This window comes from Monomorium pharaonis, chromosome 10, assembly GCF_013373865.1.
Source record: "Monomorium pharaonis isolate MP-MQ-018 chromosome 10, ASM1337386v2, whole genome shotgun sequence".
NCBI classification, from domain to species: Eukaryota; Metazoa; Arthropoda; class Insecta; order Hymenoptera; family Formicidae; genus Monomorium; species Monomorium pharaonis.
This window is the reverse complement of record NC_050476.1, coordinates 13,001,605-13,027,864: the sequence shown is the minus strand read 5'-3', so window position 1 is coordinate 13,027,864 and position 26,260 is coordinate 13,001,605. Positions and strand designations below refer to the sequence as shown.

Below are 26,260 nucleotides of genomic sequence, written 5' to 3'. Positions count from 1 at the left end.
AAACTTGTATCTTCGCCCCACTCCCAGGAGATAGAGTGCTCATATCCTTTAGTATAGTCTTACTCGTTTGTCGAGGATTCGATAAGTTTTGGCGAATATAAAACCGAGACTCCGCGGGCGCAGGCATACAGTCGCAGAGATTCGTAAGGATCGGATCGCTAGTTTTCGACTCATTATTATTCGCATAGTTTTCTGTTCGCTTAGTCGTGTGTGCTCGCCGACTGCGGTATGCGTTAAGTCTCGTGCTCCGAGATAATAATAAAGTCGAGTCTATTGTGTCGATCGCGCGGTCAGCGTTTCCGCCCGTTTTTCAAGTGCGGACTTACGATGACCTGCAGAGCAACTCTTACTCGTGCTTTCGAACCTTGATTGTATATATTGTAAATAGTTTCTTTTGACTTTTTAAATATATATTAATTCTGTGCTGTTCTAAATTGATAGCTTTCATTACCACGTCACTCCCGTTCCTATCTTTCGGTTCTGCTTGAACAGTATGTGTGCAACAGTGTCATGTGTGGAATGTGTATAAGCGTAATAATATCATGTGTGCAATGTATAAAAGCATAATAATATCATGTGTGTAATATGCATATGTGGAATAATTTTTAATTGATTAATTAAAAACATTTCGGAACAGCACATATTAATTGGCAAATAGTAAGCCAATATTGTATTAAGATTGACCAACAGTTGACCAATAGTAAGCCAATGAACTGTGCTACTATTAGACGAACAACTCCGCCCCTTTCCTTCACCCCCATCCCTACCACAGGACAAGGCGTATATAAGGACGGTTACAATCCAAGAGAGCTCAGTATCGGAGCTCCTAGCCCTGATAATGCAAACTGCAACGTTCGCGAAACGTCAGCGCAATACTGTACCAGGACGCGGCATGTATCCGGAAGCCCTTTCTATTGGAAGCAATATCATGTGTGCAATGTGTATGAGCGTATTAATATCATGTGTGCAATAATGTCATATGTGTAATGTGTATGTGTGCAATGTGCATGAGCGTAATAATATCATGTGTGCAATGTGGATGTGTATAATAATGTCGTGTGTATAATGTGTTAATTTTATTTCTTCATTTTATGTATACAATAATGTGTGCAATGTGCATGTGTCATGTGTACGATGTGTTTGCGCGCAATACTGTCGTGTGTACAATGTGTACATACGCAATAATGTCATTATATGAGGTTGTAATAAGATTAGTATGTCAAGAATATTTTTGTCTTGGTGTCAGAAATCCTTTCTAAAAGAGTACATTGTCACATTCAAAAGTTCATCTTTAACTATTTTATGTTTACAGATATAAAGATCTTCAGAAATTTTTTCACGAAAAATGTGTTATTTATTAAAAACCACTATAAAACAAATTTTTTTATTAGAATAAAAAATACATTATACGAAACTTTATAATTACAAGAACTTAAAAAATTGTTTTGGAATCCTTGAAAAGTTTTTTGTGTAGTCTTGATCAACACATACTTTTTATTAAAATCTTACCTTTGTAGTTATAGGTACTCCTGCGACCTGTACTCCTTTCTCCTCGCGCTGTAAAAGAAATTAATGTTACAAAAACAGTAAATAAATTTTAAAAATTTTCATAATTTTTTTCGGGTATTCTTACACTCTCTTGCAAAGTAATGCAATGAAAAATTTTAATTTTAATGTGTAATGAACCCCCGCCCGGCGACCAGCGACCGCGTACGGCTCGGCCGAACATCCGTCGAACCACGATACGGGCACCGGCCCGTCATAAAAACTCCACACAGCGTCGAGGCAAAAATCGTCTCCGCAAGTCGCGCGATTCCCCACCGATCTCCCGACCGTCGGGGATAGAGTACAAGAGAGGCCGAAGACTCCCGAGAGTCACCGACCCTCCACCCGGACGGGTATAAAAGACCGTCCCGGTGGAGGTAGCTTCACTTCTCTTGAAACGATCTCGCCGAGACACGACAAGAAAGAAGCTTCCTAAATCGCGACCAGAGGTTAGAGTGGAGAGTTCTCCGTTTTAGCCGAGCGTTCTCCGGCTCTGATCGCATCTTCTCCTTCTCCTGGGGTCAGTGCACTAAGGGTAAAGAGTTCTTTGCCTTTGCCGAGATCTCTCGACTACTGGCCCGCTCCGTTCCTAGCAAAAACGGTCTAGGCTAAAAGGGTCAAGTGTTCTTGGTTTCTCCCGAGCGTTCTCGGATCTAGATCCGTATCCTACCCATGGATCACCGCCTTATCCGAGTTTAAAACTCACGACCGCCCACCGCACAGCGCGAACCCCGCCGCACCGAACCACCAGCACGGCGAGAATACCACCCGCCGTACCGCGCTAATTCCCGCGCTTACCAAATCCGAATTCTTCACCGCGGAGCGCCAGCCGTCTCACCGCGAGCCCTGCGACCGCCACCGAGCATTGCACGCGACTTACATAAACAGATGTTCGGTACAAACACGCGTATAACGCTCTGTACATATTGTAAATAGTATATATAATTAAGAATATATCTGTTTCTCATTACAAATCAACTGTCTATTGTCTTGGACCTTTTTTTTCTCTCCATATCCTGGCGAGCTAATCCGCGCAGAAATCAGGTCGTTACAAATAATTTACATAATGCACAATACTTAATCTGGATTAAAACTGGCGAAAAAGGGGAAAAAAAGAAAGGCTAAGAAATTACATAAAACAAATCAATAAATAGTACAGTTTATTCTGATAATTATGGCGTTAAAATACTGTTTAATATTTTTTATTAAAGAGAATTAATTTCATAATTTCATAAATACAACACACATTAATATACTGGTTCCATATATGTATATATATATATATATATATATATATATATATATATATATATATATATATTGTTGCGCCCGAGTCGGGAGATCGTTCGGGATTTCTCCGTGGAACGTGAACGTTGTCCCTTGATTACGGATGTTGACACGTTGTCAAGGGAGAGTTGAGCTTGAGATTTCGAGCCGAGCGGACGTGCTTTGATCTTGATCCGTGAACGATCTTTGTATTTCAAGCCTCATTAAAGAGTTTTATGAAAGAGAGTGTCTTTGTCATTTCGCGCAGAAGTGCGCGAGTGATTGTGCGAGGCAGACTTGCCGGGCGAACGCAACATTTTTGGGGGCTCGTCCGATCTTAACGGACTGGCGACACAAACGAGCTATGGTTACGAGAACCCCGTCTTACTCGGATTTGATTGCGGCTTCTTCCGCGGAGGAAATGCCTTTTACAAGGAAGCGAGCACGTGCATTGGAGTCAGCCAATGCGGTAACCAATCCTACTGCGGCTCAAATGGAAGTTCTTCAGGAACTGCTTGTGGAGATGCGCTCTTTGCGCGAGGAGCGGCTGCGCAGAGAAGAGGAATTCTCCGCAAAACAGAGACAGCGGGACGAGGAGCTACAGATTCTTCGTTCTCAATTACAGCTAAGTCTTTCCAATAATCGTGAAAGTGGTGACGCGGGTGACGCGGGGTCGAGTCGTGCGAATTCAGCTCGCGTTTCCGCGGGCGAAAGAGGCGAACGCTTAGAGCCCAGTTTTAAGTTAAAACCCGATACTTTCGATGGAACAGTTTTGCTACGGGAATTTCTCTTGCAGTTTGATTTAGTTGCTCGTGCGAATCTTTGGAATGATTCTTTTAAAGCCATCGCTCTCGCTTCTTGTCTGCGGGGTAAAGCACGTTCTGTTTTAGAGTCTGTTCAGAATCTCGAAAATTTAGAATTCTCGGAATTGAAATCCAGGTTAAAATTACGCTTTGGGAAGACGCGTTCTTCTCAAAGTTGTTATACGCAGTTTGCAAACCGTAAACAAAAATTCGGGGAAGATTTTGCTACTCTAAGAGCAGAATTAGAGAGACTCTCTCAATTCGCTTATCCTGAATGTTCTTATGCGGTGTGCGAGAAGATAGCTTGCGCACAATTTATTTCGGCGCTTTTAGATGAAAATATTAAAAAAACTTTGCAGTTGGAGGGGATTTCCTCTCTTTATGTTGCGATTGAAAGGGCAAAAACTTTGAAAATTATCCTTGGAGAGAAACGTGAAGGAGCAGGTTCTTATTTTAAAAAGCGAAATTTTAATTTTGAAAAGAAAGCTGCTTCGGAGGAAACAGAAAAGAAAAAGGAAGATAGTGGGGAAGAAAAGAAACGTTTCGGGAACAAGGTTTCTAAAGAGTGTTGGACTTGTAGGAAAATCGGACATTTCCGGTCTGAATGCCCAATGAAAGGGGAAAACCGGGTTTAGTTGAACTTCCCGGAGCAAGTTCAACTTCCGCGAGAAATGTTCCGATGATTAGACGTATGGGAAATTGTTTTTTTAATTCTGTAAGAGAGGAAAAATTTATTTATTATGGAAGATTGGAAGGAAAAACTTGTTCTTTCAAGACTGATACGGGTTCTGATGTTTCTATTGTAAATTGTAAGTTTGTAGAAAAAGAAAGTAAAAAGTTAAAAAAGAAATCTTATGTTCTTAAATATCCCACAAGAGAGACGGTCTCTGTAAATTATAGAGTTTTTGTAAAGATTGGATTAGGGAAATTTTCTTTGGAAGTTCCAATGTTTGTTGCTGATATTAAAGATGATTGTTTGTTGGGAGCGGATTTTCTTGAAATTGTCAATTTACAGGGAATTTTCGATGCTGCTTTTGGTTCAGAAAGTTTAAATAAAAGTGATTCTTTTTGTTGTTCTCGAATTATTGAATCTGTAGAAAAGAATCCTTTTTTCTTGAAGGAACAATGTTTTCTCTAAAAACATTGTCGCGGGGAACTGTAATATAGGTATGCATGTTATTAATGTAAAAGATTCTCTTCCTATTAAGCAGGTTCCTCGGCGTATTCCCATTCAAATGCGCGGAGAGGTTAATAAAATTATTGAGGAGATGAGAGCTCAAGGCGTAATTGAGGAGTCACAGGGCCTTTGGATGTTTCCCGCAGTTTTAGTCCGGAAAAATGATGGAAGTATAAGATTTTGTGTGGACTATAGAAAATTAAATGGGGTTACTGAGAAGGATTCGTATCCTCTTCCCAGGATTGATGACATACTCGATCAGTTCTCAGGTAACATCTGGTTTTCCACCTTAGATTTAAAAAGTGGTTATTGGCAAATAAAAATTCAGCCTGAGGATAGAGAAAAGACAGCTTTTTCCATCGGAAACGGGCTTTGGCAATTTACGGTGATGCCTTTTGGCTTATGTAATGCTCCTGCGACTTTTGAGCGCGTGTAATGGAGAAAGTTTTACACGATTTACTCTATAAAATTTGTTTAGTTTATCTCGATGATGTTATTATTTATGGAAAAAGTTTTTCTGAGATGCTTGAAAATTTAAAAAAAGTTTTCTCGCGTTTACGAAAAGTCAATTTGAAAATTAACCCAAAGAAGTGTAATTTTCTAGAAAAAAATGTTAAATATTTAGATCATATTGTTTCCGAACACGGTATTACTACTGATCCCGAAAAGATAGCTGCTGTAAGGGAATGGTCTGTTCAGCATAATAAAAAGCAATTAAGGAGCTTTCTCGGATTTTGCTCATATTACAGGAAATTTGTTAAAGGGTTTTCTACTTTAGCCAAACCTTTATATGCGCTTACGGAAAATTGAGTTCCTTTTGTCTGGGAAAAAAATTGTCTTTCTGTGTTTAAGGAATTAAAACATAAGTTATTTTCTTCCCCTATACTTGCGTTTCCAAAAGAGGAAGGGGAATTTATTTTAGACACAGATGCTTCTAATCTCGGGATAGGAGCAGTTCTTTCTCAAAAACAGGAAGAAATGGAAAAGGTCATTGCTTATTTCAGTCGAGTTCAGTCGAGCAAAACCGAGCGAAACTATTGTGTTACACGTCGCGAATTGTTGGCAATTGTAGAATCTTTAAAGTCTTTCCGGCATTACCTTCTTGGGAGAAAATTTTTAATTCGGACAGATCATGTTTCTTTAAAGTGATTGTTATCTTTTAAAGATCTGGACGGGCAATTGGCACGTTGGCTGGAGAAACTTCAACAATATGAATTCGAGATTCTGAACCGGAAAGGATTAATTCATAAAAATGCCGACGGACTTTCTAGACGTCTTTGCGAATCGAGTGGTTGTGGTTATTGCTCTAGGGTAGAGAAAAGGAACATTAGGGGAAAAGGAATTACTGTTGCTCGAATTTCTTTTTCAGGAGGTCTTTTAGAAGAATGGCGTAAGGAGCAGAAAGAAGATACGACCATTTCTATCTTTTACCGTGCCAAGGAGGCAGGAGTGCGTCCTGCTCGGTCGGAGCTGGGTGACGGAGACATTTCGGCTTAAATTTATTGGAATTATTGGGACGCCGTAAGTTTAAAGAATGGAATTTTATATAGAAGGTGGACGGCCCCTAATCTTAAATCCAATGTTCTTCAACTTATAGTCCCTCGTAGGCGAGTAACTCAAATTTTGGCTCATGACTCTTCAACGGGAGGACATTTTGGCGTCAATAAAACTCTAGATAGAATCCGGAAGCGGTTTTTCTGGGCTACTTGCAAACAAGACGTTGAGGAGTGGTGTCAAACCTGCAAGGTCTGCATTTCCAAGAGAGGTCCTTCGGGAAAAGAGAGATCTCCCTTACAAGTTTATAATGTGGGAGCTCCATTTATTCGAGTTCAAATGGATATTTTGGGACCTTTGCCTTCTTCTAAAGCCGGAAATAAATATTTGCTCGTTATCGTCGATTGCTTCACTAAATGGGTGGAAGCCTTCCCTCTTAAGAACATTAGGGCAAAAACTGTAGCGGAAATTTTTGTCAATCAGGTGATTTCCAGGCAAGGAGTTTCCTTAGAGATTCATACAAATCAGGGAAGGAATTTCGAGTCAAAACTTTTTTTGAAACTTGTGGTTCTTTTAGGGAGCTGGAAGACAAGAACTACCTCTCTCTATCCTTAGTCTGACGGTCAGGTGGAGCGTCAGCATCAAACAATTACACAGGCACACACAAAAAAAAGTGGTTGGTCCGGCGGACTAGACTAGTCAATCCTTATGTATTTCGACCCGCTGAATCCGAATCTGAAGTCAGAATTGCAAAGTTAGCTCGCATTTTCTAACCTCAAAAAAAAATTTTTTTTTAATGTTAGTCCGGCGGACCAGACTAGTCTATTCTTATGTATTTCGACCCGCTGAATCCGAATCCAATGTCAGAATTGCAAAGTTAGCTCGCATTTCCTAACCTTAAAAAAAAATTTTTTTTTTAATGTTGGTCCGGCGAACCAGACTAGTCTATCCTTATGTATTTTGACCCGCTGAATCCAAATCCAAGGTCAGAATTGCTAAAATGACTCATTTTTTCCTAACCTCAAAAAAAATTTTTTTTTAACGTTAGTCCGGCGGACCAGACTAATCTATTTTTATGTATTTTGACCCGCTGAATCCAAATTCAAGGTCAGAATTGCTAAATTGGCTCATTTTTTCCTAACCTCAAAAAAACATCTTATAAAAGCAGTTTAGGTCACAAATGTATAATCCGGAGCGTGCAGGCTTGCGTAACCACATTACCCGGGGAAAATTTAATACGTATGACAAGTTTGAGCTTCTGTGAATAAATAGCGTAGAAAATTCACTCCCTTTTTCTATTATATCTAACTCTTTTATTCTGGAAGGTTCTGTGCAATGGCTTTCTCTTACGTTTCTTCCCTTTCGCAGAGACATCACGTTTGAGCGTCCAGCAGAAATCAGCCATCATATTCACATCTCATTTGCCTTGATATCGAAACTCCATCTCCTTGATGTCCTGATGAAATCTTTCTCCCTGTTCTTCACTATAATCACCTAGATTTTCTGGGAAGTAGTCGATATGAGAATCTAAGAAATGCAACTTAAGATTCATTAGGCAACCTAGTTTTTTATAGTTCTCCATCATTTCCGCCACCTTTTGTCTGTAATCTTGACTTTTGTGGTTTCCTAAAAAATTTTCTGTGACACCTTTGAAACTCAGCCATGCTGCTCTTTCATCTTCATTCATTTTGGTAACAAAATTGTCGTCTCTCAACATTTTACGTATTTGAGGTCCATCAAAAATTCCTTCTCGCAATTTTGCATCAGAGATGTTGGGAAATTTTTCTTGTAAATACTGGTAGCATTCACCATTTTTATTCAGAGCTTTCACCCATTGTTTCATGAGTCCTAATTTGATATGGAGAGGTGGAAGAAGAACTTTTGAAGGCTCAACTAACGGTTCATTTATGATATTTTTAGATCCAGGTTGCAGAGACGTTCTTGTCGGCCATTCTTTTCTAATGTAATGGTTTGTTCGATCTCTACTATCCCATTCACATAGAAAGCATGGATTTTTTGTGTAATCTGATAGTTGACCCAATAATATGGTGAGAATTTTTAGATCTCCACAAATTTGCCACTTATGTTCTGTGTATTTAATTTTTTCAAGAACTGTTTTCAAGTTTGTGTACTCTTCTTTTATCACTACCGAGTGCGCTACAGGAATGGAGGCATATACATTAGTATTGTGCAGCAACACTGTTTTCAAGCTTCTCTTAGAAGAATCGATAAATAGTCTCCACTCATCAGACTTGTAACATCCAGGTTTCAGTTTGTTCATTAATCCGATAACATCGTGACAATAGACTAATGAATGTTCCTCATCTGTAAAGAAATATTGCCGATATTCTCTTTCTCTGTCACGATAATAGGAGGTTTTCACATTTTTCGCCTCTCTAGCATTGTGTTTCAACCAGGACGCCAAAAACTCTGCTCCATCTTTGAGCAAATCCAAATCTCGAACAAGATGGTTCACCTTCTCTTGTGTTATTTTTCCTGGTTTTTTTGATATATTATACGGAACATAGTCACCATCAGTTGATTTACTTAAACTTTTAGTCTCGCTTTCAGTTTCACTCTCAGATTCTTCCGAACTTCCATCAATCTCTTTTCGATTGAGTTCAGAAGTAATACTTGTATCCATAACTTCATCGTTCGACTTAAGTTGCATTTTTTGGATTCTCATATCGACTACTTCCCAGAAAATTTGGGTGGTTATAGTGGAGAACAGGGAGAAAGATTTCATCAGGACATCAAGGAGATGGAGCATCGATGTCAAGGCAATTGGGATGTGAACATAATGACTGATTTCTGCTAGACGCTCAAACGTGATGTCTCTGTGAAAGGGAAGAAACGTAAAAGAAAGCCATTGCACAGAACCTTCCAGAATAAAAGAGTTAGATATAATAGAAAAAGGGAGTGAATTTTCTACGCTATTTATTCACAGAAGCTCAAACTTGTCATACGTATTAAATTTTCCCCGGGTAATGTGGTTACGCAAGCCTGCACGCTCCGGATTATACATTTGTGACCTAAACTGCTTTTATAAGATGTTTTTTTGAGGTTAGGAAAAAATGAGCCAATTTAGCAATTCTGACCTTGAATTTGGATTCAGCGGGTCAAAATACATAAGGATAGACTAGTCTGGTTCGCCGGACCAACATTAAAAAAAAAATTTTTTTTGAGGTTAGAAAATGCGAGCTAACTTTGCAATTCTGACATTGGATTCGGATTCAGCGGGTCGAAATACATAAGAATAGACTAGTCTGGTCCGCCGGACCAACATTAAAAAAAAATTTTTTTTTGAGGTTAGAAAATGCGAGCTAACTTTGCAATTCTGACATTGGATTCGGATTCAGCGGGTCAAAATACATAAGAATAGACTAATCTGGTCCGCCGGACTAACATTAAAAAAAAATTTTTTTTTGAGGTTAGAAAATGCAAGCTAACTTTTCAATTCTGACTTCAGATTCGGATTCAGCGGGTCGAAATACATAAGGATTGACTAGTCTAGTCCGCCGGACCAACCACTTTTTTTTTTGTGTGCCTGTGATATTAATTACCTTGCAAAATTTGTTTCAGAAAACAAAGAGATTGGGATTATTGGATTCCCATGTTTCTTCTCGCTTATAGATCTTCAAGATATGAAACTACTGGAGTCTCTCCTGCGGAGATGTATTTGGCGCGAAATCTAAAATTGCCCTTGGATCTTTTACGAGGGAGCCCACCAGAATTTAATGAGGATGCACAGTGTCTGATAGGATATGTAAGAAATTTAAAACGGAAATTAAAAGGGTTACATTCTATTGTTAGAGAGCGTATGGATATCAAGTCTTCTCGCGTTAAAGCTTGGTATGATCGGAAAGCTAGACTTGTTTTCTTTCATGAGGGGCAGAAGGTTTGGTTGTTTAATCCTCAAAGAAGTCAAGGAAAAACTCCCAAATTGCAAAGCAATTGGGAGGGCCCTTACATTGTAATTAAGAAGCTTGGTGATGTAGTTTATTGTAAAAATCTTCTAGGCAAAGAAAGAAAGTAGTTCATGCTGATAGACTCGCTCATTTTTCTGAAAGATGTATTTAGGGGTTTTAAATTTTGGAAGTCGGAACCTTGTCTTAGGATTAGAACAGAGAACTAGAATAGTTAAGAAATTTAATTTTTCAGTTTTTCTGTGTTGAAATATTTCTTGTAGATTTCTTCGAGAGAAAAAGAAAACTCAAGACTTGGATGGAGTTCTGATGCTGATGGAGGGAACCAATGCAGGAGATCTTTTGGCGAAAGCATGGATCTCTTGTTTATCTTCTTGGACCCTTACTGGGTTGGCTGTTGGAAATCTATATTTTTTTAAAAAGAAGACCGCTTTGCCCACGGTTTTCTCTCTGTGGTTTTCCGTGGAACGTAGGGCAAATGCCGAAGCGGGGACTAGGGGAGTCCTTCGGGACGGCAGGGCCACGGGAAGCTATTTTCCCCCCTTGTCCGAAGTTCCTCAAGTTTCAGCAGCAGCGCCCAAAATCTTCTTTTTTTTTCAAGAAAAAAATGGCTGATTTAAAATGGCGACTCAAAAGTCGTACCATGGTGGTAAAAAACTAACATTTGCGTAGAAAATCTGACTAATACCATTGAACCCAATCGAAAAGTAGTTGTTTTTCACAAATGCATGTATATATATGTATGCAAGTATGTGTCTATATATATGCGCGCGTGTGCGTACAGATACGTGTGCGTTCGCAGTTATGCACTCATGAATACATGTATTTTTTTATGTTTCTTTGCCGTTACAATCATAACCGTTGCCCGAATCTTACCACGAGAAAGTGAACGTGAATAAGATTTGCTTTTGTTTTTATTTTTTTATTTTTTGTGTTTTTAATTTTTGTTTTTTAATCCTTTTTATTTGTTGAATATTTATCTTTCTCTCACTTATATGTTTATATATATTCTGTTTTATTTTTTTCTTTATTTTCGAATAATACTTTTTTTTATCAACTTTATCCAATTTGTGAAATCGTACATTATTTTTTTTAGCTTTTTTCAGATAATAATTAGTTATATTTATAGCAAAGTCATTTGAAGTATGTTTTTTTTTACAAACTGCGTATTCAACAAATAAAAACTAAATATTCAATAAATAAAAAGTACAAAAAAAACAAAAATTAAAAACACAAAAAATAACAAAAGAAAAAACAAAAACACAAATAAATCTTATTCACGTTCATCTTCTTGTGGTAAGATTTGGACAACGGCTATCATTGTAGAAGGCTAAGAAACGAAAAAAAGTAGATATATCCGTGAGTGCATAATTGCAAACGCGCACACGCACATATATATAGACACATCCTTGCATAGATATATACACATGCATTTGTGAAAAGTACCTTTTTGTTTAAGTTTAACGTATTAGTCACGTTTTTAAAGCAAATATTGGTTTTTTACCACCATGATACGACTTTTAAGCCGTCATTTTGGATCAGCCATTTTTTCCTGAAAGAAATAATTTTGATTTAAGAAATCTGCAAAACTTTTATATTTTTTATTTATAACTACATTAAAATTCAGCAGAAATAGGGAAATTCGTGAAATGTCCACTTATGTGCCTCTATTTTGTTTCCATCATCTTGATTTTAAAAAAATGCTGCATGCCTTTCAAAAGCACATTAGACATATAACACGAGGTATATCTACATTTCGGTGATTTTCATAAATGAAATAAATTATAAAGGGTATAGCGGAATAAGCAGGTGAAATCTGTCTCCGCTCTAATCGAGCTCAAATTGATATTATTAGTAGGCACTTTTGAGATGTATAACTTCCCCAAAAATTAGAATTTTTTATGGAATGATTGTTTTGAGATACCACTTTTGTATTTTCACAAAAACATTTCTAGATTTTCTTCTTTAACACGTATTTTTTTCAAATTAATCGGAGTAGTGGAACATGGTTAAAAATAATAATTCACACCGCGCCGCCATGCCGCGCCGCGCCGCGGCGCACGGTGATTGTTGTCATGTTAAACTTACATACTAGTTGCAGTGTTGCAATATTTAGTTGCTAAGAAAAATTGGAATTTAAAAACGTACTGCAATCTCCTCGTGGTAAACTGCCGAAACGATAAGTTTTATAGGCTAACGGTAGACGTCCTGAAAATATTATATGTATTATTATATTTTATATTATTGTATCATAATTTTCCTTGTCAACTAAACATTGCAACATTGCAACTAGTATGTAAGGTCAACATGACAACAATCGCCGTGCGCCACGGCGCGGTCGCCTAGCCGGCGCGGCGCGGCACGGCGGCGGAGTGTGAATTATTATTTTTAATCATGTTCCACCACTCCGATTGATTTGATTAAAATACGTGTTTAAGAAGAAAATCTAGAGATGTTTTTGTGAAAATATAAAAGTGATATTTTAGAACTATCACCCCAAAAAATTCATAAAAGATTCAAAAATTTTTTAATCAGGTTTTTTTTATCACAAAAATTACTTAAAATTTTCTTAAATTTGCCTAAAAGATGTTTACAACATATATTTTTTTCATTAAAATTCAACCATTTTCGAAAAAACCCACTTTTTTAATTTTTCTTTCCCCCTCCATAACTTCCCAAAAAATGCAATTTTGTAGCTAATTTTTGGGGAAGTTTTACATCTCAAGAATGCCAACTAATGATCAATTTGAGCTCGATTAATGCGGGGGCAGATTTCATCTGCTTATTCCGCTATGCCCTTCATGAAAAACAATTCCTGAAAATTTCAATATTTCGTTGAAAATTGAGTTGAAACTTTTGAACAAATGGAATTTTCAAAATTCAACTACATCTGAAAAAGCAACCCTGAATATAAGGAATGACCTTCATACAATTTTTTTCCGTTGTAACATAAAAAATTATGGCGATGAAAAATGTATAGAAAAAGTGTCCATTTGTTTTTAAAGGATTAAGAAAAAAATAATCTTTTTTTTAACCTTAGAGTGATATATCTACATTTTTCGACTTCAAACGTTTTACCGGGTTAAAAATATATTTTATTCCCTCGTGTCCAAACGTGCTGCAATAAATAAATAATTTGAAATCAATATTGTGCTACATGAACCTCTTCGTTTTTTTATGGCCAAAACGATAGTGTAATTTACAATAATATTAATTACACAGGCACACAAAGAAAAGTGGTTGGTTCGGCGGACCAGACTAGTCTATCAGGTCTGTAAATATGAAACCGAAATTTGCCCATAGATAGCGCTAGCTGTCAATGTAGTTACCATCAAACCGCGTCATTGGCGCCATTTTCTTACTTTGACATTTGATAAAGATTTTCAACTCACAACAATACAAGTTTTATACAACATCATAGTTTTTAATAGCGTTGAACATGTCGAATTTTGTGTCTGAAAACTACGATTTGCGAACAGCATCGATTTTCTGTTACCATTTGAAGAAAACTGCTGTAGAATCGCATCGAATGCTTGTCGAAGCTTACGGTAAGTATGCTTTTGGTAAATCACAGTGCTTTGAGTGGTTTAAAAAATTCAAAAGTGACGATTTTGACGTGAGAAACGAAGAACGTAGAAGACCACTGAAAAAGTTTGAACGCAGCGAATTGCAAGCGTTGTTGGATGAGAATGACACAACAACAACAACTCGCTGATCAATTAAATGTGACACAAGAAGTCGTCTCCATACGTTTGAAAGCCATGGGAAAGATCTAGAAGATGGGAAAATGGGTTCCACATGAACTGAATGAAAGACAGCAGGAAAACCGAAAAACCACTTGTGAAATGCTGTTCGCCAGGTACAAAAGAAAGTCATTTCTCCATCGAATTGTGACTGGCGATTAAAATTGGATATATTTTTAGAATTCTAAGCGTAAAAGATCATGGGTAACTCCAGGCAAACCATCGACGTCGACTGCAAGGCCAAATCGCTATGGACGGAAGACAATTCTCTGTGTTTGGTGGAATCAGAAGGGTGTGATCTATTATAAGCTACTACAACCTGGCGAAACCGTTAATACTGAAGGCTGCCGACAACAAATGATCGATTTGAATCAAGCTTTGCGTGAAAAACGACAAGAATATCAAAAAAGGCAACACAAAGTGATTTTGCTTTATAATAATGCACCATCACACACAGCAAAACCGGTCAAGGAAACGATTGAGACGTTTGGTTGGGATATACTTACGCATGCGGCTTACTCACCATCCGACTTGGCTTCATCCGATTATTACTTATTTGCATCGATCGGACAAGCACTTGCTGAGTAGCGCTTCACATCTTATGAAAATGTACGCAAATAGCTCGATGATTGGTTTGCCTCAAAAGAGGAACAGTTTTTTTGGAGTGACATCCACAAATTGTCAGAGAGATAGGAAAAATGTACAGCTAGTGGTGGGAAATACTTCGAATAAAATATTTTTTATCATTTTCATACAATAAACATACATTTTCTATACAAAAATTCCGGTTTCATATTTACATATCTGGTATTCTCATGGATTTTGACCCGCTCAATCCAAATTTAAAATCAGAATTGTTGAATTGGTTCATTTTTTCCTAACTTAAAAAAAATTTTTTTTAAATGTTAGTCCAGCGGATTAGACTAGTCCATTTTTTGTGTTTTCACCCGCTGAATCCAATTTCAAGGTCAGAATTTCTGAATTGGCACATTTTTTCTTAACCTCAGAAAAAAACCTTGTAAAAGCAGTTTAGGTCACAAATATATCCAGAGCGTGCAAGCTTGCGTAACCACATTATCCGAGGAAAATTCAATAGATATGACAAATCCAAGTTTCTGTGAATAAATAGCGTAGAAAATTCACTCCCTTTTTTATTATATATAACTCTTTTATTCTCAAATGTTTGGATTAGTTAACAAACTGAAACCTGGATGTTACAAGTCTGATGAGTGGAGACTATTCATCAATTCTTCTAAGGAAAGCTTGAAAGCAGTATTGCTGCACAATACCAATGTATATACCTCCATTCCTGTAGCGCACTTGGTAGTGATAAAAGAAGAGTAAGAACACAAATCTGAAAACAGTTCTTGAAAAAATTAAATACACAAGAACATAAATGGCAAATCTGTGGGTATCTGAAAATTCTCACCATATTATTGGGTCAACAATCAGATTACACAAAAAATCTGTTCTTCCTATGTGAATCGGATAGTAGAGATCAAACAAACAATTACATAAGAAAAGAATGGCCGATAAGGACGTCTTTGAGACTTGGGTATAAAAACATCATAAAAGAACCGTTAGTTGAGCTTTCAAAAGTTCTTCCACCTCTTCATATCAAATTAAAATTCATAAAACAATGGGTGAAAGCTCTGAATAAAAAAGGTGAATGCTACCAGTATTTGCAAGAAGAATTTCCCAACCTCTCTGATGCAAAATTGCGGAAAAAAGTTTTCGATGGACTTCAAATACGTAAAATGTTGAGAGACGACAATTTTGTCACCAAATGAAGACGAAAGAGCAGCATGGCTGAGTTATAAAAGTGTCACAGATAATTTTCTAGGAAACTACAAAAGTCAAGATTACAGAGAAAGGGTGGCAGAAATGATGGAGAACTATAGAAAACTAGGTTGCTTAATGAATCTTAAGTTGCATTTCTTGGATTCTTATATCGACTACTTCCCAAAAAATATAGGTGATTATACTGAAGAACAGGAAGAAAGATTTCATCAGGACATTAAAGAGATGGAGCATCGATATCAAGGCAAGTGGGATGTGAACATGATGACTGATTTCTGCTGAATGCTTAAATGAGATGTCTCTGTGAAAGGGAAGAAACGTAAGGGAAAGCCATTGCACAGAACCTTTGAGAATAAAAGGGATAGATACGATTAAAAAAAGGAATAAATTTTTTACACTTGTTGTGAGTGCATCACACTCACATACGGCCTATTGCAAGCGATAGTAGGTGTCAGATGACACCTCGCGCGCGGACATCGCCCGGCCTACAGACCGGGCGTCGCACCGGGAAATACACCCGGTTGCCTAAGACTCAACACCCAAAATCATCTGATTTTGGGATAGAATCCGCATAGCCAGCAATTGCTGGCTAAGCACATACACTGTCTAAAGGCCAGTGACCGCGGAAGTACCTTCCGCGGTCATACGCCCAAAACCGGTGTATAAATACGCCAGTGGACAGACAACGAGCGGGCTTTTGCGATACCGTATACAGCGACGCACGTATGTCGCTGACCCTGTAATACTCGTTACGGTTTATTATTATATATAAGTTATCAAGTGTAACTAAGAAAGAAATATACATATATATCTTTATACTACAACTGGCTATAATCTCTCGAAGACCTGACCCGAGGAGCATCGGCAGACGATCCCTATAACCTGTGACCCTTTATCTAAGAAGAGCCACAACAAATCTGGTGGCAGCGGTGGGATCCACTGCCGAAGAACCTACAAGGAAAGTACTCCCTAACAGACGCAGAGTCTAGAAGAGAACAGCTAAAAAGGGAAAAGAGCGGAAGCCGATCAGAGCGAACTAAACTCGCCAAAGATTCTGCACCACGCAGCCGAGCCGATCAGCTGATCTGCGGACCCGAGATCCAGCAAGGAAGACAGCCATCGAGCCAGAGCTCCGCCATCGGACAGCGCAACAGCGATAGCGGCGTAATCGGAGAAGACACCGACCTACCGCATCGTGATTCACCAGCCAAGCGGCGAAACGACGGACGACAACATGCTACGATATACTGCGTTAATGTAAGTCCGACAAATCTTGTAATGCGAAATAGATTATAAGTTAGCGCGTCCGAAAAACCCCGAAATACGCAGGCCCCCGGTAACCTAGTTATCGAAACAGAAATTAGAATAGGCGAATGTCCGACAATAGTAACTCGCCTATACGCAACGAATCGTGGCTCTTCAGTGCAGCTGCAGCGCGATCAATACATTATTTAGAACTAGATCTTGCCTGGCGATCGGCCCAAGCTCTTCGCGAGGATCGGGATAACGTGCGCAGGGCTTTAGAATATCCCCCCGAAGGCAATAGCGAGTTACCCGAGTACGTGGTACGCGAGCGAGAATTTCCCTTCACGAGTCTCGATTCAAGTTTATTCGAATACGCGACACGATCAGATTTGCCGGAACCAGACCGCGAGATCCGACGGACGAGACCATACGTTAGCCGGACCCCGAGTCGCGTATCCTCACGAGGTGAATTCTCACTGACCTCGTACGATTCGGATATATTTAACCCGGAAGAAATTCTCGAACGATACGCAATGAGTGCCAACGACCAAGCACAGCCATCGGGCGCTGAACAAACGGAAGCGCAACAATTTATGGCTGACGCGGAAAGAGAACTACAAGAAATACAACAAACAATTCGCGAAAATCCGGCCGCCAGGGTAGCACAGCCCAACGTAGCGAGAGAAAGGGACGACGAAGTCCGGGATACGCTACGCGCCGTAATTCAAGAAATCCGTCGGTTACAAACAGATATAGACGCCGTGCAGAAACACAACTGCACACGCAGCGCATCTACGATTATCGCCCATCGCGACCGAACCGGAGAGATACGACCATTATAGACCACGACGAAGACGTTCGACATCGAAGAGGACGTGGGACACTACCGTTAAAAGAAGCGCGTTGCATGATCCCAGAATTCGATGGAAATGCAAGTAAACTGCAAGAATTCTTAAGCGCAATGACATACGCGGTAGAAAACATTGACCCGGCCGACGAAGTGACGTTATTAGGCGCGATATTATGCACCAAATTAAAAGGTCGTGCCATGCTGGATTTCCAAACGCGAAAAGTCCGAGATTTCGAGCAATTAAAACAGGAGCTAGAAGCGTGTTACGCTAGTAAAAAGAGCACCACGCATTTACAAATCGAGTTTAATACGCTCAAACAAAGAACTGGGGAAAACGCGCGAACATACGGACTCCGCGCCGACAAATTAACAATGGACCTGTACGAATCCATGATAGAGGGTCGACAACACTACACGACCGAAAACAAACGCGCGATAATAGATATTTTGCAGCAACAAGCACTCGAAAATTATCAAATCGGACTTAACGACGACACGAAAGCCGTAGTCCGATCGCGCGGATACGCGACACTGCAAGAGGCAATAGCCGCTGCTAGCGCGGAAGAGCGGATAAAAGGAACGGCCGCTAACCGACCCAAGCCGAAATATAACACGCTTGGCGGAGACAATTACAAAAATAAATTACAATGCCGCAAATGTGGAAAAATGGGGCACCATGTCAAGGATTGCCGAAGCAGCCGGTATGCAAATCGCTTTTCGTTACCGCAACCGGAGAAATCACGCGTCAATGCAGTCGACAAATTTTGCAAACACTGCAAGAAACGCGGCCACACTCGGAATGAATGCTGGCACTTAAACGGAAAAACCATAAATAAAACGTCAAAAGGCCTCCAAGGACCACGACACAATAATATAAAAAATAGTAATACGCGAAAAACAATTGAATCGCGAAAGAAAAGAAACTCCGATTCCGAATACAGTAGCGAAGAAGAAAGAGGACCAGCTGGAAAGCAAGATAAGTGCGCGCGCTCGTATCAAGTTGCGCAAGTAACTCGAGCCGCCCAGCCGAGCAGCGGCCTCGACCAAATCACGCTCCCGATACAGGAGACGCGATCAGGGGAGATTGACATGCTTTTTGATTCAGGCGCGACCCTCTCACTCATAAAAGTAAAAACTTTGAAAGGGAAAACCAAAATTTCTCCCGAAAAAATTACCCTAGCAGAGATAACTGGCCACAAAATGCACACCATCGGGAGCATACAGGCCCACATTAAACTAGGCGAACAAGTATTAAAACATACTATGTACGTAGTCAAGGATGATTTCCCAATGGAGTACGACGGAATACTTGGACTCGACTTCATGAAAAAACACCGCGTAGTTTGTGATTACGACAAACAGAAACTAAAAATAGCCGGCGTCTCATTTAAACTAAGACCCTGCGGCAAAATTACTCTACAGCCGCGCAGCGAGACTATCATCCGAGCCATCACTAACCGAAATCAACCCGGAGTGATCCAAGCAAAAGAAACTAAACCCGGGGTGTATATCGGCCGATGTCTGGTTGAACCAAAAAATTTTGCATGCGCAATTAGCGTAATAAATACAACCAACAAGCCGGTAGAAATACGTACTCCGCACGTGACCATAGAAGATCACGACAAAAACGATTATCAGATATACGCTGTTATCAACGAAGCGGAATGTACAGATAAACCGCGGAGCGAACGAATCTGACAAACACTACGCACCCGGCACCTCAACTCGGAAGAAAGACAGGCTTTCACACGGATATGCGAAGAGTATCAAGACATATTCCACCTAAGTGGAGAATCACTGACATGCACAGCAGCAGTGAAACATGAGATACGTACACAAGCCGACGCATCGCCGGTCAACGTACGACCGTATCGCCTCCCTGCGAAGCATAAGGAAGAGGTGAATACGCAGATAAAGCAAATGCTACACGATGGCATTATCAGAGCTAGCACGAGTCAGTGGAACGCGCCACTATTAGTGGTACCCCAAAAAGCTGACTCGGCCGGAAAACCGAAGCTTCGAATTGTAATCGACTTCAGAAAGCTCAACGATCTAACTATTGGCGACTCATTTCCCCTACCCAACATAGAGGAAATCCTAGATCAATTGGGAAACGCCAAATATTTTTCAACGCTAGACTTAGCGTCAGGGTATCATCAGATACCAATGGCTGAGCACGATAAACCAAAGACAGCGTTCTCAACACCGTACGGACATTACGAATACAATCGAATGCCGTTCGGATTAAAAAACGCGCCAGCCACGTTCCAGAGACTGATGAATTCAGTACTCATAGGAATACAAGGACTCAGATGCTTAGTATATCTCGATGACATAGTGATATACGGCTCGAGTCTAGAAGATCATAACAAACGGTTAACGGAAGTACTGCAACGCTTACGAGAAGCGAATTTAAAGCTGCAGCCAGACAAATGCGAATTTTTACGCAAGGAAGTCAATTATTTAGGACATGTGATTTCCGAAGATGGAATATCACCGGATCCAACAAAGCTGCAAGCAATAAGAGATTTTCCGGAACCAAAAAAGGTTAAGGATGTTCAGTCCTTTATAGGCCTTGCCGGATATTATAGAAAATTCATTAAAGAATTTTCCAAAATCGCAAAACCGTTAACCAAACTAACCAAGAAAACAGAAAAATTCGCGTGGGCCGCCGAACAACAAATAGCCTTTAATACGCTAAAAGAAAAATTAACGACGGCACCAGTACTCCAATATCCAGATTTCACAAAAGAATTTAATGTGACCACAGACGCATCCGATTATGCAATCGGAGCGGTATTGTCACAGGGACCGATAGGCAACGATCGTCCCATTGCTTACGCGAGCAGAATATTAAATCGCGCAGAGCAGAATTACAGTACCACCGAGAAAGAATTACTCGCCATAGTATGGGCTGTAAAACATTTCCGACCATATGTATATGGGACCAAGTTTAAGATCGTAACCGATCATAAACCCCTTATATAGTTGTTTAATGTAAACGACTCCGGATCAAGACTGATTCGATGGAGATTGAAACTGGAAGAGTACGATTATGAAATCATTCATAAGGCCGGTCGCGCGAACGCGAACGCCGACGCGCTGAGTCGTAACGTGAAGCGGGAAGCTCACGTTACAGAAGCAACTGATAAAGTCCTAGCGCTAAACGAAGACGGCGAACACGCATACACCTCCAATGAAGATGATACAGAAGAGGATAAAAAATGCGAACTAGCATATACAGAAGAACAGAAAAAACAGATTCTGTATGAATACCATGATGCACCTACAGGAGGACATCAAGGAATCGAAAGAACAATAAAAAGAATACGACTCAAACATAATTGGCCTGGATTAACGGCCGATGTAGAGCAGTACATAAGAAAATGCGAGTTATGCCAAAAGAATAAACTCTCTCGAAGAATAAAGGCACCTCTTATCGTCACAGATACGCCAAGCCGACCCTTCGAGAAATGTGCGCTCGACATTGTAGGACCACTTACAATAACAAACAACGACAATAGGTACCTACTAACTTTTCAGGATCATCTTACAAAATTCAGTAAGGCGATACCTATCCCGAACCAGGAAGCAAATACCGTGAGCAAAGAATTTGTCACGAAAATTGTACTGGAATACGGAACGCCAGATTACGTATTAACGGATCAAGGCACGAATTTCACGAGCGAGATATTCAAAAATACGTGCAAACTATTGAAAATAAATAAAATTCAAACTACCGCCTATCACCCCGAGAGCAATGGAACTCTTGAAAGATCACATCGGACTCTAGCCGAATACTTGCGACATTATATAAATCAGGACCAAACCGACTGGGACGAACGGATCCCGTACGCGATGCACACATACAATACAACGCCTCACACGGCGACAGGGTATACACCGTTTGAACTAATATATGGTCGACAGGCAGAACTGCCGACAGCCCTAACGAAACAACCTAAACCCACCTATAACTACGACGACTATGCGCAAGAATTAAGGGAGAGGTTAAGGGCCGCAAACCGTGTTGCACGCGAAAACATAAAAGAAGGAAAGGCCAAAGCAAAAACGCAATACGATAAACGCGCGAAGGAAACAAAATTTAAAGTCGGGGAGAAGGTATTATTGTACGACGAGACGCTCCGGCGCGGGAGATCCAAGAAACTCGACGCGCAATGGACCGGACCGTACACGGTGACCGAAAAACACTCGGAAGTTAACTACACGATTAAACGAGGCAGGACAACTACGCGCGTGCACGTAAACCGCCTAAAACCGTTTATTGAAGCGTAACTAATAAGGCGAAAAAGAAAAAGAGAAAAGAAAAAGAGAGCAAAACAAAAATAGAGACTTACCATGATGATGCCGCCAGCCGGAACATAGCCCGAGTAACCAGGATAACAGTCATATGCTAGTGCATTACCCACACCAAAAATAAACTATCACTACACTTAAAAACTAGCACTACAAACTACGGAACAGTGTATAAGTAAACAGCCAATCAGCTGTCCATAGCTGGATCTTCAGGCGAAAGATCCAGACACGACGAGACTCCGTCGCGTAAAGATAACTCTACCGCGAATCCTACAGTATCCTCGTACTCGCCACTATGGAAACACGTCCCCTCGGAGGCTCCTTCGTCCTCTGCACTCACAGAAGCACTCATGCCAACATCCTCCGAAACGTCCACATATAAAACGAGTTCCTCCCAAGGAACGGGACCATCATTAAATTCGGCTAAATGCTCATATCCATTGACAGGCAAAGGCTCGGCAGGATCGGAACTTTTGTCCTCATCCAGAGGAATGTAGTTCAACTCATCCAAGTCGTCAGATAGGATGATCGTCTCCCGATCATGAAAATCGGAGAAGACATCATCATACCCATCGCTCTCGCCACAATCACTCCCCTCACTCTCCGCACTATAGCACGAACTCGAGTCGCGTCGAAACATAGCAACGAAAAAACCGTAAACTCGCGACACGCAAACAAACTAATGGAAGGCCGACAAAAGACTGAAAATTCGTACCGCCCAAAGAAAAAATGAAAGGCAAAAAAGAAAGACGAGAACAAAAAAAATATGCACTACTAAGCAGCCACAAAATAGCAGCATCAAACGCACGTGCAGCAAAACGCTGACACAATTTAATAAGATACGCGTAGCGAAAATCGATCTAATAAGAAATTCCTCGTACAAAAAAAAAAAAAAAATTTTTTTTAAATAATTACAGATGTATAATCTGGGCAACACTAAATGCCGCGGAAGAACCGGACATAAAGCCACAGTACGAGATAGAAAAATTCACCCATCATCCGGGAATATATTTCGAGAAGATAGGAATACTACACCAAGTGGAATCTTCCTGGAAGGTGATAATCAAAGTAGACGCTACGTCACTAACCAAACGACTTACGCAATTAGAAAAATACGTACATAAAACAGATAATTTATGTCAGATGATAGCCGTAATCGGCAAGGAAACATGCACAAACTTGCATGAAATTATTAAGAAAAGTTTCGAAAGAACAAATAATCTAATAGAACGGATAAACTCAACGTACAAGAAACAAACCGCACAAAAGAGAGGATTGATCGATGGAATAGGATCTGTGGCGAAATCATTGTTTGGTACCATGGATGCAAATGATGAAAAACTCATCTACGAGCAATTGACAATATTGCATAATGCTGAAGAACTAAATAAACATGCAATAAAAAACCAACTGAAAATAATGAAAGTGACAATAGCCCACATTGACAACAACGAACGAACAATACGACAAAACGAAAACACTCTCGCAGACGCAACTGACAAATTGCGGACAAAACTTATCGAAGACGAAAAACAGAATAATCTACATGAACATTTCATAATTATTAACGCTATACTAGCTGACTTAACGCGAGACGCAGAAGACATATTAGAATACGTAGCAAATGTCAAAAAGGGAATGTTGCATCCTCGCCTAACACCCATCAATGAAATAATAGAGTCTCTTAAAGACGCAAGCTCGAAATTGCCTGAAGGATTATATTTCCCCTTTAGAATAGGCAAAGAAGAATGGTCGACGATAGAAAGATTCGCGGAAATAGGCGCGTATTGCGACCATTTTCATATATACACCATTCTGAAATTTCCACTCATATCAATACCGAAATATGAAATTCAGAATGTAATTCCTCTACCTATCCCAGATCCAAATAACATCTTCTCATTCATAGAAGTAAACCATCCTCTCGTAGCGATAGATACAGTACAGCGTACGTATATAATACTAGCGAATAGCGACCTACAGAAATGCGTAAAAATAAATCGCGAATACTTATGTACGCAGAACCATCCGGTATATAGGATAAATGCAGACTCCATATGCGAAGTAAAAATATACGCGGAAATCAAAGAAAACAATAGAGACTGTAAAATAAAAAATACTATATCGAATAATAGTATTTGGATAGCATTAGAGAACTCACACTCGTGGCTATACTCGACACCGAGAAGCCAAGTTATCACTATATACTGTAAAGACCACGGACAAATAAAGGAAAAGATTGAAAGAACGGGTAGAATAACGTTTAAAAATAGCTGTAAAATAGCGACGGAAAACGCTATAATAAAATCACTCACGGCATCATATGAAACGCGAGTAGAAGCGTATCTACCGCAATACAACATCTCGCTAATACAAAAGTCTGACTCAACAAACGACACAGACATAGCGAGAAAAATAAAATTAAAAAAGGTTATACGAAACCCAACAGAACTAGAAAGCTATAAGCAAAAAATAGATGAAATAAACAACGAAATTGAAAAAAGACCAAACTCGATCTTTCAATCGCCACACTTTATTTTTCCAATGGCAACAAGCGGAACAACCATTGTAATAGTTGTAATAGTGATAGTCATAGGGATTATCGTGATACGTAAGAAAATGCGCGAATCACGCTAATACAAAATAGAATAGTACACGATTCTAAAATAATATATATATTTATATAATGAAATGTAAGAAATTTCTCCCGACGGGGGAGGGGCGCATGGCAGTAACCAGCACGTCTCGAGTTAGCAAAACGTGACACACGATCACGTTACAGCGAATTGCCGGACTCTGGCAAGGAACGACACGTGCACCAACGATGCACAGCTGACTTAGCTATGACCATATATGGTCCGATAATGGGTTTCTACCCCACCAAATACAAAATTTTGAAAAACTATAAAAACCACGGCAGAGCCGCGCGACAAGAAAACTCGTAAACCAACACGAGCCAAGTCGCGTCAGTCAAAAGTTCCTGTGAAAAAACCACAAGTTCAACCCGAGGACTCACAAGATGAAGATCCCGACGGAAACCGAACAGCCAATCGATGGGGTGCGCCCAATTGACCACCCTACTCGCTACGAGCGGTTCCTGAGAAGCATCTGCCTGCGGCCGACCGAGAGATGCCTCGTGGAGAACGAATTCGCCTGGAGGCGATGGTGCCGCAAGTGTTACCGGCCACACAGGGCCCAGTGCGAGGTACGAGAACCAACCTCCCACGGGTACCGCACACAGCTGGCAACAGACGAGACATGGAAAACCATCACCCAGTGTTTCCTCTGCGACACCATCCTCATGGACGTCCGACCAGCAAGGGACTGTCTACGGTGCCTTGCAGTGTTTCTGGAAGACGAGGACGCCATCCAGGAGGCCATCAACCTTAACGTCAGTTACGAGACGTTCCAAAACTGCCGATCAAGCGACCCCGCTAGCTAAGTAAGACTATCAATGTATACAATACCTGCGCTCATAGAAAATTGTACTACTCTTTATTGCGGACCATCCGTCGTATAGTCTATTCCGTAACCGACAACTCAGCCCCCTCGTTGTCTTCCTAATAAGGGGGAGGGATGTTGAGAGTGCATCACACTCACATACGGCCTATTGCAAGCGATAGTAGGTGTCAGATGACACCTCGCGCGCGGACATCGCCCGGCCTACATACCGGGCGTCGCACCGGGAAATACACCCGGTTGCCTAAGACTCAACACCCAAAATCATCTGATTTTGGGGTAGAATCCGCATAGCCAGCAATTGCTGGCTAAGCACATACACTGTCTAAAGGCCAGTGACCGCGGAAGTACCTTCCGCGGTCATACGCCCAAAACCGGTGTATAAATACGCCGGTGGACAGACAACGAGCGGGCTTTTGCGATACCGTATACAGCGACGCACGTATGTCGCTGACCCTGTAATACTCGTTACGGTTTATTATTATATATAAGTGTTATCAAGTGTAACTAAGAAAGAAATATACATATATATCTTTATACTACAACTGGCTATAATCTCTCGAAGACCTGACCCGAGGAGCATCGGCAGACGATCCCTATAACCTGTGACCTTTTATCTAAGAAGGGCCACAACA

At 40.2% G+C, this 26,260-nt stretch overlaps 1 protein-coding gene across 2 annotated transcripts in view; it reads right to left on the bottom strand.

The window, feature by feature from the left end:
• The window catches only part of LOC105833689, a 139,859-nt gene that overhangs the window by 101,685 nt on the left and 11,914 nt on the right, over positions 1–26,260 (bottom strand). For both annotated transcript variants that reach the window (XM_036292677.1, XM_036292675.1), the window contains exon 2: positions 1,510–1,557. In XM_036292677.1, the coding sequence (XP_036148570.1) occupies positions 1,510–1,557 (48 nt within the window). The remainder of the gene's footprint in view (positions 1–1,509; positions 1,558–26,260) is intronic.